The sequence below is a fragment of the Geotrypetes seraphini genome, chromosome 2 (genome assembly GCF_902459505.1).
Source record: "Geotrypetes seraphini chromosome 2, aGeoSer1.1, whole genome shotgun sequence".
Lineage (NCBI taxonomy): Eukaryota > Metazoa > Chordata > Amphibia > Gymnophiona > Dermophiidae > Geotrypetes > Geotrypetes seraphini.
Window position 1 is genome coordinate 209566251 of NC_047085.1, and position 19608 is coordinate 209585858.

At 44.0% G+C, this 19608-nt stretch overlaps 1 protein-coding gene across 2 annotated transcripts in view; it reads right to left on the reverse strand.

Annotated features, from left to right (window-relative positions):
* The window catches only part of RIPK1 (receptor interacting serine/threonine kinase 1), a 151065-nt gene that overhangs the window by 123135 nt on the left and 8322 nt on the right, over nt 1-19608 (reverse strand). For both annotated transcript variants that reach the window (XM_033934845.1, XM_033934846.1), the window contains 3 exons: nt 10900-11101; nt 10231-10384; nt 274-411 (listed from right to left, as the gene is read on the reverse strand). In XM_033934845.1, the coding sequence (XP_033790736.1) occupies nt 274-411; nt 10231-10384; nt 10900-11078 (471 nt within the window). In that variant the 5' untranslated portion in view covers nt 11079-11101. The remainder of the gene's footprint in view (nt 1-273; nt 412-10230; nt 10385-10899; nt 11102-19608) is intronic.

Genomic DNA, 19608 nt, shown 5'->3' on the forward strand with positions numbered 1-19608 from the left:
TGGCTGGGGGGGGGGGGGTTCTGTTTAAATATTTTTCTGTGTTAGCCTTGTAACTTGTAGTATGGCGGAGCTTTGCTGTAATACTGGCTGTTCTATTTATCAAGTGTTTTGATGTTGCTCTGTATGTATACTTTCAATAAAAATTGTTTGAATGTATATTTGCTCCACACTTCAAGTTCCTAGGATTATCGTTGGTTCATGGTTTAGATAAGATCATATTACATAAGCCCTGTCTTTATTGCCTGGATGAAGAACAAACAAATATATTATTACCTTGATATGAAAATCATCATCTACCAGGATATTTTCTGGTTTCAGGTCTTTATGTATCACATTTTTCTTATGTAAGTAAGACATGCCTTCAATTATTTCCAGAATGAAACGGCCTTTTACAGCAAGAGGAACAGAGACCTAAAAAACACAAAAATAAAATAGTATTAAGACAAAGTTGTTACTCAAAACAAAACTGCAAGCTCAGTTGATAGAATTACAGTAAAATATTCAGCAAGTACATTATTTTCACGCATAGAAACTCAAGGAAAAACACTGGAGAGGAGTCTCTATGAATCTTTTACATTCCTGCCAGTAGGAGTGCTGTTTTAGTATCCTTAAATATTACATGAGTATGTTGGATCTCTAATGGAGAGAAAGAAATAGTAGATGGCATGGTTAGGCAGACTAGATAGGCCATTCATTTTTCTCTGTTTTTCTATTTTAACTAACTCTTTAATCATTCCACGAAAGACTCCCGTCCCTCACACATGGAATGCTAACTTCTGAAAATTGATTATTAAATTATACACCAATAAAGAGTTAGACTTAAGTAAGCTTTCATCAATTATTTCAATAGAAAGTGCTAGTGGTGAGTGTGAATCATCAATGCAGGGTGGATACAAATCAACGATTTAAAAAATAATCAGATTTTTAACATTTAGATTGGATTTTTTACATAAAATGCTTTTTTTGAGGGAAAATCTAGTTTTCTATTTAGATTTCCAACTGCTGAAATCTCCGTTAAAACCTACTCTAGCCCTTGTAAACCCTCCCAGCCACTGAAGCCCTCTCCAGCCCATCCTCCCCCAAATGGCCATATATGGACACAGACCGTGCAAGTCTGCCCAGTACTGACCTTAGTTCAATATTTATGAGTCCAGCCTCACCTGCATATGTTTCGGTTCAGCAGGAACTTGTCTAATTTTTTCTTGAATCCCTGGAGGGTGTTTTCCAGACTCCGGAAGAGCGTTCCAGTTTTCCACCACTCTCTAGGTGAAGAAGAACTTCCTTACGTTTGTATGGAATCTATCCCCTTTTAACTTTAGAGTGCCCTCTCGTTCTCCCTACCTTGGAGAGGGTGAACAACCTGTCTTTATCTACTAAGTATCAGTATCTTGAATGTTTCGATCATGTCCCCTCTTAGTCTCCTCTTTTCAAGGGACAAAAGGAGTCAAAATTTTTACTCAATCTCTTATTTTTAAGCTTTAGCAACTTTGGAATAATCTTCCACTCCTTTTAAGGAGTTCTGGTTCACTCCAATCTTTTCGTAAATCTTTAAAAACCATTTCATTTGCTAAACACTTTGAAAATTAATCTTCTGAAACTTAGTCTTATTCCTTATGGTTTTTATTTCATATGTTAATTATTGTAAACCGAGTCAAGCTTTCTTGGACTGATGTCTCGGTATATAAAGCCAAGCATTAGATTAGATTAGAAGAGGCCCAGTTTTTCTAATCTTTCACTGTATGGCAACTCCTCCAGTCCCTTAACCATTTTAGTTGTTGTTCTCTGGACTCTTTCGAGTAGCACCGTGTCCTTCTTCATGTACGGCGACCAGTGCTGGATGCAGTACTCTCCAGGTGAGGGCGCACCATGGCCCGGTACAACAGCATGATAACCTTCTCCGATCTGTTTGTGATCCCCTTCTTAAACATTCATAGCATTCTGTTCGCCCTTTTCGCCACCGCTGCGCATTGCGTAGACGGCTTCATCAACTTGTCTACCAGTATTCCCAAGTCTCTTTCCTGGGGGGGCTCTCCAAGTACCGCCCTGAACATCCTGTATTCGTGTATATTTTTGTTACTGATATGCATCACCTTACACTTATCCACGTTGAACCTCATTTGCCATGTCGCTGCCCATTTCTCAAACGTGGTTGCAGATCTTCACAAGCCCCCTGTGTCTTCACTACTCTGAATAACTTCGTATCGTCTGCAAATTTAATCACCTCACTCATCGTATCAATGTCCAGATCGTTTATAAAGATGTTGAAGGGCACGGGTCTAAGCACCAAGCCCTGCGGTACTCCACTGGTGACGCTCTTCCAGTCCGAGTATTGTCCATTTACCCCCACTCTGTTTCCTATCCGCCAGCCAGTTTTTAATCCACATATTTCACCCTCGATTCCATGGCTTGCAATTTTCCGAAGTAGTCGTTCATGTGGAACCTTGTTGAACGCCTTCTGAAAATCCAGATATACAATGTCGACTGGGTCACCCTTGTCTATCCACCTGTTTACTCCCTCAAAGAAGTGCAGCAAGTTCATCAATCAAGATCTTCCTTTGCTGAAGCCTTGCTGGCTGGTCCTCATCAGATCGTGTCCATCAAGGTGATTAATGATGAGGTCCTTTATCAGCGCCTCTACCATCTTTCCCGGTACCGAGGTCAGATTCACCGGTCTGTAGTTTCCCGGATCTCCCCTCGAACCTTTTTTGAAGATTGGCGTAACATTCGCCACCTTCCAGTCTTCCGGAATCTTTCCTGATTTGATCGACAGATTGGCTATTATAAGTTGAAACAGTTCAGCTATAGTCCCTTTCACTTCCTTGATGACCCTCGGATAGATGCCATGCCATACCTAAGTGCTAAGTTTATATATCTGCACTAGGAACTTAGGCCCAAATTCTGTAACAAGCGCCTAAAGTTAGGCACCTATTTTGGAGGCCCCAACTCGATAGGCACCTATCTAAACTGAATAACAAGCTCAATTAAGCTTTTTAATCAGCACTGATTGAAACATAGGCACCTATCAAGCGCAATTACAGAAAGCACAATTCTGTAACAAGTGCAATTCTGTAACAAGGCGCCTCTAAAAATTTAGGCGGCTTTCAAAAAATAGTCATTATGCATGTTAGGCGTGAGCATGGCTACATGTTACATAACATAAATTCACTTATATACCGCAGTAACCTCTCAGTTCAACGCGGTTAAAAACAATCAAGAGACTGTACAAGCACAGTGCATTGCAATCACATTCAGAAGAATTTGTCAAATAAGAAGGTCTTTAGCATTTTTCTAAAGGAAAGGGACTTGTATACCGCTGTTTTGTAGTTTTTACAACCACACTCAAAGCGGTTTACATACAGGCACTTCAAGTTGAAGTTTGTTATCAGGAAAGAAAAAAGTTTATCCCATGATCCAGCTTGAAAAGATCAAATTCTATGGAAAAATATTTTGTATATGCAACCTTTAGTATGAAATGTAAATCTAAAATGCAGAGAAAAACATTTTCTGATAGTAAATTTAAAGTGGTCAATAATATAATCAGGTATAAGGCCAAACAATGTCTTGTAACAGGTACGCCTTGTTGCAGAATCACTACTCTTAAGCGTGCTTAAGCGCTAAGCTAGGCACATAACTTTTAGTAGAGCTGGCCTATTTCTTGGGTGCCTCCAAAATAGGTTCCGCTCAGCGTGATTCATTAAACAGCACCTAATTTTACTTGAATCACGCTGAATTAGGAGCTTAATTTTTGGGCACTTCTTATAGAATTTGCCCTTTAGAATGAGAAATGAAGGGCAAGCAGTAAAAATGAAAGTGAAACCTTTCAAGCAGAATACTCCATAAGTCTTGGGATCTTTGTGTGTATAGCCGGAGGTTTATCATCTTATTCTCTCCTTAGAGGAGAAAACCTATAATGGCAGCAGGCCATATGAGAGACCCAGTTTGGGAATATTTTAATTAATTTCCTCTACCTATGGGTAAAGCAGGCATGCGTGCAAAATGTTTTTATTAATTGATGTTTCAGAGGCAACTGGGTATTTTTATAGGTTTTCAGACTGATGAAAAACCAAAACAATATTGGACAATCAATCCTTTATTATTGACTCCTGCTGCAGGCCTTGTGGCCGAAACATGAATCGCGTTGAGTCGTCCTTTTACTACCTAATAAATTCATCTTTGCATACACCATTGACTGATTTGTCTCCTGTTTGTCTCCTCCGCTGTTGTGTTTGCTGTTGACCTGCAGTGGATTTTTTTTCTTCTGTTTTTGCCTGGCCCGAATGAAACAACATTATGAGAAGTGCTTTGATGAGGATGACAAAAACAGCATGTTTGAACAGGCAGGATCTTCAGGTTGGTAAATGTTTTGATTTCATCATATTTCTTAAAAGACTGACTAGAGAATTTGTCATATTTGAACAAAAATATTTTTGTTGTTATTACTGCATCATTTTGATACAGTTGTTATCATCAATAATAATAAAATGCTAGAGGCGCATGCGCTCTTGAAAATTCGTGAGCGGTGGCGCCGTGAGATGTGCTTCTGTGCCAGTCCTCACGGCGCCTGCGCGTGACTGTGCAGAAGACACCAGCGACTCCTCCCTCCCGCTCCTCTTCAAAGTGGCCTGCTGGCGGGCAAGTCGCTCTCCACCTCCGTGCAGAAGAAGTCGCCGCTCAAACTCAGAGGCGGAAAATTTCATGGCAACACCAGAAAGTATTTCTTCACAGAGAGAGTGATTGATCATTGGAACAAGCTTCCAGTGCAGGTGATCGAGGCAGACAGCGTGCCAGACTTTAAGAATAAATGGGATACCCATGTGGGATCCCTACGAGGGTCAAGATAAGAAAATAGGGTCATTAGGGCATAGACAGGGGGTGGGTAAGCAGAGTGGGCAGACTTGATGGGCTGTAGCCCTTTTCTGCCGACATCTTCTATGTTTCTATGTGTCACCTCCTGCCCTCACTTGCCGCCGCCGCCGATCCTCCTCTTCAGAGCAGCCTGCGATCATGGCCGGCTTTAAAGAACCTCACAGGCCGCTCTCCAGCTTCAGTAGCACGCTCCCTCTGACGCACGGGATCGCGTCAGAGAGAACGTGCTACCGAGTTGGAGAGCAGCCTGCGAGGTTCGCTAAAGCCGGCCACCACGATCGCAGGCTGCTTTGGTGAAGAGGAGCAGGCCAGAAGACGCCTGGATGTTGGGAGGGTAAGAAGGGAATCAATACCGGGAGCCAGAGGGAAAGGGAAAGGGGGCTGCTTTGGGGGGAGGGGTGTGCTGGGGGGAGACAGAAGGGGCCATGGAGAGATAGGGAGAGGGAAAGGGGGCTGCTTTGGGGGGAGGTATGCTGGGGACAAACAGCTTTGCTCGGGGGAGAGGGGGGTAGACAGAAGAGGGCCATGGAGAGACAGTTAGGGAGAAGGAAAGGGGCCTGCTTTGGGGGGGAGGTGTGTCCTGGGGGCAGACAGCTTTGCTCAGGGGGTGGGAGACAGACGGATACAGACAGCGGCCAAGGAGAGAGAGAGAGTTAAAGAAACACAGACAGACAGATACATCTATTCTAGCACCCGTTAATGTAACGGGTTTAAAGACTAGTGAAGAAATAAAGAGTTGAAACAAGCAAATATTCCCTTTTTGGGCAGTTCAGAATGGCAGCGAATACAATGGGTAATACTAAATAAGCAGAAATGATTTAGAAAATAAAAACAACAGCATTGACTCCCGGTAGCCTCCCCTTCAAAATAACCTTTGCGGTGCATGCCAACCTTCTTTCTGCACACCGTTAAGCTGCGCTTACTCTTTCAGGAACTGCCTGCACACTGCTTTTTTTTTTTAACTTGTCTTTTTGTATGTACATCTCCTGCTCTGCCTGTCTGCTTTAAATTATCTTGTATGTCTGTATTAATTTAGTTCACCCATATCCTTATTGATCTGTTTCTTAATTTAATTCATTGCTTTAATTATATTCGTATTATTGCACTTACTCATCACCCATTTGCCTTTTTAAAATATTTATCCTCTTAATATCTTGTCACTCTGCTCCCTACAGGCTCTCCTGCTCTCCGAGAAGACCGCCACCGCTGACGACTCCGCCCACAAATTTGCTCCGGTAGCCTCCCCTTCAAAATCACCTCCTTTGCGGCGCACGCCTTAGCGCGCTCAAGGAACAGATCCTACTCCTTTATGCAGCTCCTTACTGCGCTCTTATTTTCAAGTTCTTCTAAAACCACCTTCTACAATTCTATCGGTAAGACTATACTCTTCTTTCTAAATATTCTTTAAACGAGATATGGCTAACCCAAGTCGAGGAGGCTTATATCAATCAAGCCTACCCAAACAACTATAAATCAAAACTTCAATGCCGCCCAAATAAAAAAGGAGGAGGCCTAGCCGTGATTTATCATTCTTCTATCCCCTCTAAAATTGACCTTTCTCCATCACATAACTTCCACCCGATTGAAACTCTCCAATTCTCTATTACAAACTCCCAACCTCTTAATTTCTTTCTCACTTACCTCCCCACCCCCGTCACCAAACCTTCCTTAACTGCTCTAATGTCTGCAATCATGGACTTCTGAATTTCACATCCAAACCCTAAAATCCTTGGGGATTTTAATATACATTTCGATCAGCCCGATCACCCAAACACATCAGAACTCTTAACCCTAATCTCAGATATCTCCCTGACCCCACTGCTCTCATCTCCTACTCACTGCAGGACACACCATTGACATGATATTCGGTCCAACAGCTATCAGCCATATCTTTCAAAATCCTCAAACCTACTTTTTCCCTTGGTCGGACCATGTTCTAATCAATCTTCAACTAAACCTTCCTACTCTCCCATCCACCACCTCACAGAGCACTTATACTTCCAGAGACATCAACTTCTGCTATACAAAATTATTTTAACTTGAATCTACAAGATTTCACTAATCTTACAATGGAAGAACAATCTGATCTCTGGAAAGACTCGACACAATCTCTCATGGACCTTCTTGTCCCCTCCCAGGAAAAAACATCCCAATTACAACCTAAAAAGAAGCCATGGTTCACTGAAAATCTTACCCTCCTCCGCCAACAACTCCGCTCCACTGAACATAAATGGCAGCAATCTCGGTCCAACAATTCCTTTCGTCATTACAAAGAAATTGTTACTCAATACAAAACCTCAATACAACAAGCCAAAAAAAGACTACTATTCAAAATACATAACCACAGCTCCCAACTCTTCCGCACTCTTTAGTATAGTACGATCCATATAAATAATAATAATTTATTTCTTATATACCGCTATACCGTGAAGTTCGAAGCGGTTTACAATAAAGATATGTTTAGTCAGTACATGGGATGCAAGTGGTTTACATTAAAGATTCATTTTGTCAGTACATGGGATAATCAAACAAGAAACCTCCCCCTTTACTTACACAACCATCAGCTTCAGAACTCACTAACTTCTTTGACCAGAAAATAAAAGATATCAGATCGAACCTAGGATAATCTATACCCTCACAGTCTCTAGATTCTTCATACCAGACAAATCTTATACCCTTCGGCACTCTTTCTAATCTTAAACCTCCTTCCTTACCAGACCTACTCAAAGTCTTCCAATCAATCAACACCCCTAATAACCCAACAGCGATCCCCATTCCTGGTGTTTTATTCCCCCCCTCTTCCCTTTAATTATTTGTTTTTAATGATGTAATTATTAACTTCCCCCCCTTTACCCTCAAACTCATGTTTGTATTTATAATTTGTCTAATTAATGTTCACATTTCCCCTTCCTACCGCCCTACAAAAAATGTATTTTAACCTTTCTTAGCTTTGTAAACCAGCTGGTGCACATTGATGGTCGGTATATTAAAATGTAATTAAACTTGAAACCTAAAGGATTTTGGAAACCCACCTTTGAGGTCACCATCAGTGGCATAGCGAGGGCAGGAGGCACCGAAGGCGGTGTTCAACCCCTTCGTCCTCTTCTCTGCTTTCCCCGCTCCTTCCCTGCCATACCATTGTGTGCACGCTTTCCCTTCCCCCATACATGTGGGTGGATGAGGAGGATAGGTGCTTGTGCCCCAACCAAGACTGTGCCTGGGGCAGTCCCCCCCCTTTACTATGTCACTGATCATCATCTTCCTGTTCTACAGTTCAGAGTTATCTGTTCAGAACAGCGTTTGTCATAACTAAGTAAAAACCTCGGTTTGCGAGTAACCCGGTTTGAGAGTGTTTTGCAAGACGAGCAAAACATTCTCACAAAACTTGTCTCGCAAACCGAGTGTTGATGCGATTTGCGAGCACCCCCTATCCCCCCAATAACCGGCATCGCTCCCCCCCGCTCGCAAAGGCCCCCCCGCCCGAACTGGCACCCCCCGCCCGAACAACTTGAACTTACCTCCCCGTCTGGCACCGGCACGCAACCCACAGATGCATGCTCAAGGCCGGCAGAGGCAGGAAGATCTTCTAGTGGCACCGGCACGTCCTGTGGATTGCGTGCCGGTGCCAGACCGGGGGGGGGGGGAGTTCAAATTGTTCGGGGGGGGGGCCTTTGTGAGCTGGCGGGGGGGAGCAGCGCCGCTGGCCTCGGGGGTGGGTGGGAACGTATCAAAGCGAGTTTCCATTATTTCCTATAAGGAAACTCGCTTTGATATACGAGTATTTTGGTTTACGAGCATGCTTCTGGAACGACTTATGCTCGTAAACCAAGGTTCCACTGTATTACTGTACCAACAAAGATGATTCCTAGAAAAAAAATAAAATTGTCAAGTGTACATTGTCACAAGCATTCCTCAGAGCAGAGCTCAACTGTGACAAACCTTGTGCTCTGGAGTGTCCCCTATGACCAGGGGTATCTTCAGGACTTTTGATTGGCCCTAGGAAACTGCCTAGGCCTGGGAGGAAACAAGATAAGTACTGGCTTTAAGTCACCACACCTCAGACAGAGTTCTTCAAGAAAGAATAATGGCTTTATTCTGACCTTAGTGGTCCAAAATAGGTGCAACACAAAGGCACATATCTGCAGCATTTCACAAATTCCATCTTCAAAGCAAAATAAAGGAACAAAAGAAAACCAAATACAGCTTGTCTTGCTTGAGTTCTTGCACTCTGGCTCAGCAATGAATTTATACTGGCATTCAAAACAAAAACTAAACTTCCTCCTAGCAGTATTTGTCTCCGGGTTATGAAAGACAGCTTTCTAGCAATCATATAAAGTTCAGATAGCTCTTATAGCAGAAAAGGTTAGTTCCTCTGTTAGATAGCAAATAACAGCACAGTTTTGTACAGAGCTCACTTTCACTGCATCTACCTCTTGGAAGGCAGCACAGCTGTGGGAGATAATGTGATTACACTACCAGCAAACGGTAGCCACAGTAAGGTTTCAAAACTAAAAAAACCCATTCATTCAGCTCCCAGGTTCTTTAGCCCCAAACTTTACTTTAAAAAAGCCAGTTATCAGCATTCAGGTAAGTATACTTCTTAAACCATCAATAATGGTTAGCTCAAAGACAGGCAGTAAATTCCTAAGGCATTTCTTGCTCAGAAAGAAAAGAGGAAAAAAACACCAGCTGCTTCCCAGCTACTCACTGCCTTTCAGTTTGTGTCCATGAGTTCTGCCTGGCTTTCTAGCATTGGGCCAGCATCTTGCACTTCCATTCCTTCCACACATTCAGGGATCTGGAAGACAGAGGTGGGGAGGCTTTCTTCCACCTCCTGCATCGGCCAATCTGGAACCTGTCTCTGCTTCCTGGCTCCCCAGCTCTTGCACTGCTTTGGGCTGCTGGAGTGACTCACCCTCGTCACTCTCACCTCCCCCTGCTGTTTGCTTCAGCTTGCTTTTAATCAGCCACAGCCAATCCCCTTCAGCCTGTAGAGGGGGATGGGCTTTGGTGCTACTGCAGGCTTTCCTTGTTTGTTCTGCCTGGGTTTCCTAGGCTCAACTGGTTTATCTTTGGCTGCCCTAGCTAACTTATGCACAGAATGCTGCTGCTGCCAGTTTGCCTGTCCCTGATCCAAATCACCACTGCTCTGGTCGTATGGGCAAGGGAGGTCAGCCTCAAGCTGGTCACCAGAATTAACCTGGTCAACTCTTCTGCACCGGATCCTATTAGGGGAAAGACTAGTGCTGGTGCTAGGTTTGTCACAACATCAAACAAATAGTAAAGTATAAAGTCATAACTGCACACATGAAGGAGAAATATTTTACAAGGGGCTACATTAGATTCATCATTTCCACCACTTACTGTTTGCAGTACATTCATTAAATTTCCCTTCTTCATATACTCCATCACCAAAGAGTAGTTGCCATCTTCTAATATGAGGCCTAACAGCTTCACTACCCGACGATGGTCCAGTCTGTGCATAATTTTACCTTCCTCAAGAAGGGAAGCATTAAATCTAAAGAAGAAATAAAGGCAATAAATCAAAGCTCTCAGATTTGAGGCTGGAAAGAGGTTATATCACTTGGTAAATCAAAGATAGTGTGGTACAACAGACTACCTTAAAATTTGTGTTGGGGGGGGGGAACCAAACAAACAAAAAAACTTACACAAAATGGCAATACTCCTTTCCCAAACCTTGATGATTGGAAGAGTAAAGCACTTCCTGGCTTTTTATCTTACTGCCAGCCCACATTTACATTTCAATCATTTTGTGCCATCTTCCCGAGGGGCTTTATGCTTGGGCAGTTATCCCAAAAACTCTTTTTAAAACACTGGTGTCAGGTGGACAACACTAAAAATGGAAATCTTGTATTTATATACAGTATATAAAAGGTACTGGTAGTGTAAGCTTCCCCTTACTAATCTGCCAATGTGCCTCATACCCCTGCAAGGGATTGCCTCTAAACATAAGAGAAGAAATCAGGACCCATGGCTGTCTAATAATTGGGCTCTCCAAGGCTGCCAACTTACTCAGTACGCTGGGGCCCAGTGTACACTGTTTTCAGGACCACCAATCCATGCCTTCTGTGACAACATAAGAACACCATTCCAAAGCCTCCAGCATCTAGTGGCTCCTTGTCCAGCAGGTCACCACTGCTCATCCGGATATCATTCAATGACATATTTCCAACTTCTCCACCCGACCCCATTCAAAGAATACCCTCAGGTGAACCTGAAAGTATTCAGATAAATAAAAATAAAGGGAGATTAACAACTGACTTTACAAACAGGAAGTTCCACCCAGAAATGACACTTTTTCCATTTTGTTTTACCAATAATGGTGAAATTAAGGTTACATGTTCCAAAGGAATTCAAATTCAAGTTTTTGATCTTACAGATCCTGAACAGTTTCAGTAAAGCAAATCAGAAATTATGCATTGTCTCAGTGTAACATGGCTCTTCATCTATATATCATGTTTACATATATACCGTATTTTTCGCTCCATAAGACGTACCTGACCATAAGACGCACCCTAGATTTAAGAGGAGGAAAACAAGAAAAAAAACGTTCTGAACCAAATTCTCTCTGCCAGGCTCTGCACCCAACCTCACACTCCTTGCCAGGCTCTGTACCCTGTCCCCCTCTGGTGGTCTAGTGGTAGGCCAGGACAGGACGTGCAGGAACAGGGCATAGGGCAGGAAGGGACAAGGAACAGATGTCACGGCAGATGACTTTTTAAAATATGCAATGTTACCTCAGTAAAACTATAGAAAAAATAGACAAATATAGTGCAAAATATAGACAGCAAATATAAATTCTTATAACTAACACATTTTGATCACTAAATTGAAAATAAAATCATTTTTCTTACCTTTATTGTCTGGTGATTTCTTTCTTTCTTTCCTTCCTCAGGCTCAACAATTGTCCCTTCCTCCCTCCCTCCTATGTTCCCCTCACTGCCTTCCAGCCTTTGTCCTCTCCCCCCCTCCCCCAAGCCTGCCTGCCCGCTGGATTTACTTACCTTTCACTGCTGCTGTGAGGACATGTCGCTGAAGTAGAAGCAGCGCGGGGTGGGGGGGGGGGTGCTCCTGGCTCAGCAGCGCGGCACCTGGAAAGGACAGAAGGGTGCAGCGATTGCACACTGCTGGCCCAGAAGTCTTACCCCCGACATAGTAGCAGCGCGGCATCCAAAAGGGCAATGTGGGTGCGATTGCATGCCGCTGGCCCAGAAGTCTTACCCCCGACGTGGTAGCAGTACGGCACCCGGAAGGGCCAGGCAGGAGCAGTGACTGCATGCTGCTGGCCCAGAAGCCTTACCCCCGACGTCAATTCTGACGTCGGCGAGAAGGTCTGGGGTAAGGCTGGCACCCGCCTGGCCTTTTCCTTCTTATTTCGGCAGTGAGCAGCCGAACCAGCAGCGGCAGTGGGCGAGGGGCAGTCCTGGAAGGTAATGGGAGTGGGATTTGGGTATTCGCTCCAAAGGACACACCCTTTTTCCCACCCACTTTTTTGGGTGGAAAAAGTGTGTCTTATGGAGCAAAAAATACAGTACTCCCAGATTCTATATATGATGCCCACAGTTGTGCAACCAACTTTTGCCATGCTTCTGAGATATGCATGCAAATAAACTGGATAATGAGCTCTGAAACATCAATAACTATGTGCTAACAACCAATTAGTGATGTTAACTGCCACTCATTAAAATTTATGCACACATCTGAACTTGCATTATTCTGTAAGGCATGGAACCTAACTCCCATTATGCTTGTCTCAAAAGAGGATGTGGTCATAGGCGTATCTGAAATATTACACATGGAACTACGGAATACTGTCTCAGTGCGCCTAACTTGGGCACTGGGATTTACACCAAGTTTTAGCACGCATAAGTCTGATCCGGGATCCACACTAAACTCTATTCTATAAAAGGTGCCTGCCTTTATAGAGTAACACTTAGCACTGAATTTTCAGCACCCAGGTTTTGGTGCTATTTATTGAATTCCCTTTATAAGGTATGCACTTTATATAAACCAAGCTTACTTCCTGCATGCTACATGTGTGAGCATACTATACCAGTGTATTTTTACAAAGAGGTGCTAATTGCAAAATCAACATTTGTTCTAAAGCCTTTTGGATTTAGGGTTTGGTTTTTTTTGCAGGTTTCATGTGCTTAATACCTAAAAAGAAAAGCCCTTAAAAATAAATGTGTTAATTTTGAAATTAGTGTGCTTTGGAAAAATAGTATAACATGCATGTTATGAGCTAATTTTTTTTATATGGACATGTAATTCATGTGCATTATATGCATAAAAATATGATAATCTGTCAGACAGTACCTAAGAGTGGATAAAACAAGACACTATTAGTGGCATATTCAAAACACTAAGGCCTCCATTTACGAAACTGCAATAACAGTTTCTAGCGCGGGGAGCCACACTGAATTGTGAGATCCTATGAGCGTTGGAAGCAGCACCCCAAGCTAGTGTTCACCCTAGCGTGTTTTAGCCGGGCGCTCTGCCCGGCTAATTTAAGTGAGCACCCGACTGTCATCTTACATCCACAGATCTACAAGCAGCCCCTCTCATTGCACCACCAGCATCAAAGCCACGCACCAATCCTCTTCCCTGCCCCTACTCCAGGGATGTTCAACCCGCGGCCCAACAAGGAGTTTTGTGCGGCCCAGCTTTTCCCTCCCTTCTGTGCCTCCTTCCGGTAGGTAGTTTTCTGGCTGGCTCCCTTTCTGCAGTTGTCCGCGGGAGTTGTCGGCTCCTCGTGCGTAATCTGCAGCTGTGTCAGAAGTGTTTGCTCTGATGTCACGCGAGGAGCCGACGATGCCCGCAGACAACTGCACAAGGGAGCCGTCCAGAAAATAAATACTCGTCGGGAGGCACAGAAGGAAGGGAACGCTTCCAACACAGGCATAGATTGCTGACGGCCATAAAATAAATACGTACTTCCAGCACAGCTACGGATTGTGTGAGGAGCCAGCCACCACCACCCGCAGCTTTCACCAGAAAAACAATTGCAGCATGGGAGCTGGACAGAAGGGAGGGAGAGGGTCGTATTGGGACTCGAGAGGGAGGGAGCACAAACTTTGGATAAATGAAGGAGGGAGGGAGGGCGCATGAGCCATATGATTGAAGAATAGAGGGAGTGAGGAGGAGGGAACAGTAAAGGAGAATTGGGTGCTTGAGAGAGGGAACGAGATGGTGCACATGGAAAGATGTAGAGAGAGGAGAGAGGGGGGGAGAGAGAATTATTGGACATGGTGGTGGGAGAAGAGTGAGGTAGAGATGCATGGGTGTGTAAAAGAGGGGGAGAACATACTGGGCCAAGGAAGCCTCCTGGACTGTTTTTTGTTGTTGTTTTTTTTTTTTTGGGGGGGGAGTTAAGTTCAGAGAGAGGGTATTAAAAGAAGTGCTAGATTGGGCGTGGGGGGGCAGCTTATGAGGCCAGAAACAGAGGACAGAGAGAGAGAGAGAGATGGTAGGCAATGGTCTGAAAGGAGAGAAGTTGGACCTGGGGTGGTGTGGAGGAAGAGGGAAAGAGATGCTTGAAAGGAGAACTGTTGGGAAGAGAAAGGGAGAAATGGTAGATCTGGGTGGGGGAGGGGGGAAGGCAGGCAGGCAGGGGGAGAGATGGGAAGAGAAAGGGAGAGAAGTTGGATCTGGGGATGGAAGGGAGGTAGGGAGAAATTTTAGGCCTGTGGATGGAAGGCAGAGACATGCAGCATCTCTCTTTTTTCCCTCCATTTCATTGTTCAGCATCAAGGGAGGAGGGAAGAAGAAAACCAAAAAAGAGAGGGAGCAAAATGTTGGACCATGGGGATAGAGGAGGAGAGATGGACCCATGGAAGGGCAGGAGGGAAGAGATAGAGGATGGGATAAGAAAGAGGAAGGAAAGAAAGGAACAGGGAGTTATAGCCTGTCCAGTGGAGAGAGGGAGGGGGATTTTGAAAGTGGTGAGCCATGTGGATGAGGTTAAAAGGGAGATGACAAGATGAGTGAAAGAGCAATGAGTACTGTGGTAGAAATGTGGTAATGGGGAGTAGATAGAAAGAAATAGGAGGCTGGGAAAGGAGTGAGATGGGAAATGGGAGAGCTAGAGACTGAGAGAAGATGGAGAATTGAGAGGTAGCTGAACATTTAAAAAGAAGAAGGGTGAGAAAGATGGCAAGATTTGAGTGGACAGAGGCAAAAAAGAAAAGAAAATGTTAAGAAAGCTTAAAGGGAAAAATCAATACGTTGGAGACAAGCATAAGGAGGAAATGGAACAAGAAAGGAGAAAATTAACAGAAGACACTGGAAAGAGAATTAGTTGAAGATAGACAAAATGCAGAAAGAGAAACTGGGACGATGATGGAAAAACAAAATATCCCGACAACAAGGTAGAAAAAAATTGTTTTATTTTGAATTTATTAACTAAAATATGTTAGCTTTGGGATATGTGCATTACAATTATTTTTGTATTCAGTGGTGTAGTCATATACAGCTGATTTGGGGGAGGGACTGGAGCCCAAAATTAGTGGATGGGCACCAAAGTTCTCCCCACCTGAGTACAATTTATAAATATTTGAGCTAGTGGGGATTTCCAAGCCCTGCCAACTGAAGACATCTTCCTCCAGTCTGGCAACTCAAAATCTCCAAGCTTTGCAGCCAATGGCAATATCCTCAAGCTGCCCCTGCTTTCATGCATGCATGAAAGCCAAGGGGGGGGGGGGAGGGAATGTAGCAGCTCTGCAATATTGCTTCCAGCTGCAGAACTTGGGAAGTTGGAGGGGAGGAAGTGGCCATCAGTTGGTGATGCTTGGGGATCCCTACTAGCTACAGCAGCGGAGATATTCATTTTGAGGGAGTCTAAGCTCAAAGTGGGAGGCCCAAAAAAATCAGTAATATTTACCCTGATTAAACGATCCTCCATGTGTGCTGCTGACAGCTGATCCAGCATCCCCGCTCTGATGAGGCTGTAATAGAAGTGAATGGGAGAACCAGGAGCGCGTATCCCTACTCATCAGAGTGGGGATGCGGAAGCTTATGGCTGCTCCCACTGTCAGCAGTGTACGTGGAGGATCACTCAGTCAGGGCAAACATTACTGCTTTTTGGGGTTCCTCTCCACAGTGTCCCTTTAATGAAGGTTTATTATTAGGTATATACATCTTCTATATTAGTGATTGCATATTTGGGACCTGCTCAACCTTTTTTTTGTTCATCGGCTAGTGTTAGTGTTTGTGCGGCCCCAGAAAGATTTTTTTCGGCCAATTCGGCCCAGGGAAGCCAAAAGGTTGGATACCCCTGATGTAAACTTTTTATTGTAATCCACCTTGTACTGAATTGTTCAGCTAAGAGTAACATAAATGCCATGATATGTAAGATTAATTTAGAGTGGAGTAGTGCTTAACATCAATGAAGGCTGCCCAATACCTCTTTATGTTATGTTTGTCGCATTTCCTGTCTCTGTTGTGATATCTATCATGTTTCAGGCAAAGGACATCAGTGTGTTTTAGGAAAGAAAACATGTTTATAAGAAATACAAGAATAATAAAAATAAATAAATAAAATTTGCCCTGAATTTTATTTTGCTTGAGAAGTTACATATCAGGTAAAATATATTTTCCAAGTCTATATAAAAGAGTGGAAACTAAGACAAAAGTTCTGGAATCAGGGGTTACACAACCCTCAGTATGGATCATTACCATGTCTGCAGACCCTAGAATTCAGTCTTCTACAGTCGAATGGGGCTGTGGACCAGCTTGCAACAGAAGCACAGTGGGAAGGAAACCCAGTGCTAGAACCTCAGGTGCATTTGTTTTTTTTTGTAAATCATTTCTATTAGTAAGGGTTCAACAAGAGAACAGAACAACACAAATAACCAGTGTATGTACAAAGGATAATAATATACTCTCCACAAACAGCTGCAAAGATGATACAGGAAAAACAGAGCAATAGAAGGAGTCCAGCACCGCCCGTCAAGCTTATGCCAGTAGGCAGCTGTTACGCAGAGGCAGAAGAGGGCTGGCTCCCTGAACTAGGGAAGTGCAGAAATACGAAATGCCCCAAATATCCCTATATATGGGGATTGGACAAGTGGGTCGTCCCTATTCACCCAGTCGACCCCTCATATTTTCATTTTTATGTTAAGAAAAGGAATCCTCTCCTGAACAGCTCCCCATTAGGGGAGGCTCCAGGCACACCGCACAACACAATCCATCCATACTAACATACACACCACAGACTCACACCCCATTCAGTCTCCCCCCCTTCCCCCACTGTGACGAGCGACTAGAGGTAACTGCAGAAACACCTTCCATAGTGCCTTATACGCCAGTACCTCAGGGTTTAGAGAGTGCTTGTAATAACAGAGCTCGATGCAGGCCAATTCGGACATCTGACCCAACCAACTCTCCATGGATATAACCCCGTCTTGTATCCAGTGCTGTAATATGGTTCTTTTAACGGTCAATAAGGTCATGTATATAAAATCGCCTCTGGTGTGCTGTGAGACCCTGAGCTTCCAGCAACGTCTGGTCACCTAAGAGCAGCGTTTTATAATCCAGTTCTTTCTGCAAGACCAGTTGAAGCAGCGCAAAAGAAGTGTTCCACAGGGTACGTCTGGGACACTCCAGGAATGAATGTAAGAGTGTCCCAGGGGCCCCGTTACATTTGCTACACAGCGCGTCACCCCATAATCCCATTTGGGCTCCCCTCGCTTTAGTAATATATGCCTTATGTAAGACTTTGAACTGAGTTTCCTGCCAAGCCACGGACTTCATGAAAACATGCAAGGTGTGAAAAAGCTCCTGAAAAGCTTCAGGCGTATAGTGAGCAGAGAGATCACGATTCCACATGTTCCTCAGCTTAGATAGGAAACCCGTGGATATGAATGAGCAGGCCACCTTATACCATACTGAGAGAGAACCCACAAAAGCCGGGATGCCACTCTGGCCCATGCAGTTGTTGAAGACTCAAGAAGTAATGCTGGGCTTGCAAATAGCAAAAAATTGGTTGTTAGGTATTTCCCATCGCTCCTTGAAGTGAGCGAACATGGAGAATGTCATAAAGAGTATGAGCCCCCCGAGAGGCCCAAGCTACAAAAGGGGTACGACCTAATCCCGATGGGAAATTGGGATTATTCTGCAGCTGCAGGAATGGAGATGCTAAAGGTGATTTTACCTTAGCTCTGTACCACCACTGCCAAGCTGAACAGAAGGGCCTCAAAAATCATAATTTAGAGGGCATGTCCCCCCCCCCAGTCCACGTGAGTGTAATAGGTTCAAAAATGTATTTAGTATAGCTGCTGTGCACCGACCGATACCATAGAAACTCAGTGAGCCAGTTGGAAGGCTCAGCGGCACTGCTCTTAATTTAATTTAAAGTTCTGGGTTTGGGTTTTTTTTTTTTTGGGACCTGCCAACCGGGAACGTAGGCATTGGAGCACACTCCGCCCCCCCCCCCCCAAGACGTTCCACCGATGAGCCAGTTGGAAGGCTCAGCGGCAACACTCTTAATTTAATTTAAAGTTTTGGTTTTTTTTTTTCTTTTCTTCGGACCTGCCGACCGGGAACAGAGGGAAGGTAAGCGTGGGAGCGCACTCCCCCCCCCCAGACGTTCCATCGCTGAGCCAATAAAAGGCTCAGCGCCTAACGGCACGCAGCCATTCAGCGCGCCAAAGGCGCATGTCAAAGGCGCCTTAGTGAGCATCTTTGCGAAGCAACTAAGAAGCGACCAAAGCTACCCTCTACAGTCCATCTAACCAGCTCTTACGAAACCACACTCCAACACTAGCCAAACACAGCACCACAGAACATCCACTCCATCACCAAAAATCGAATATCAACAAACAAAAGAAGGAAAAGAACTTTCCCACCACTTCCCTCAACTACCAGACCCACCAGAATGAAAACCACACCACAAAAATATCAAGCTATCCTATTGATAATTCTACTCCTAACCAAATGGAAGGCAACAGCAAACTACATCTACCCAATACCAACTATATTCACTTCCAAGGGAATTACCCACCCAAGCAGACGGCTCTCAATAGACAGAAACACAAACTATCAGACAGACACTCACCAACCCATCACACTAACCACAACAACTAGACCGACAAACCCATACAAGACCAAAACACAACCCCACCAAAGATCACTCATCTACCCAAAAATAACTCAAATCACACAAACAGAATACACCACTCTCACATGTGCATACGTTAACATCAGAGCAATAGGTCCAAAGACAGAACACATAAAAAACTGGATAGAAGAAGAGAACATAGATTGCCTTTTCCTCATGGAAACCTGGCTTACTTCAGACTCAGACCCCAGAATAACAGAAGTCTGCCCAAAAGGATACACAATAATAGTGGTCTGCAGAGAAAACAAAAGAGGAGGAGAAATTGGCATCATAGCCAAAACCTCCTTGGACCTAAAAACACAAGACAAAACAACCTCCCCATAATGGATCTACTAGCCTGTCAACCTCAAGCGCATCACTCAAAGGAACAATAACATGCATGCTCTGCTACATAACTCCAGGAAATTGGAACACAGCAAAACCAACTTTCGAAGATTTCATATACCGAAACTCACTTATGACAACCTACAATTTAATTCTAAAAAACCTCAACCTCCACTTTGAAAACCAATCTCAAAAACAAGTTAAAAACTTACTATCATACTTCGAGGCCCTGACATACCAAATACTAGACCCTCAAGTCACACATGAAAAAAGACACCAAC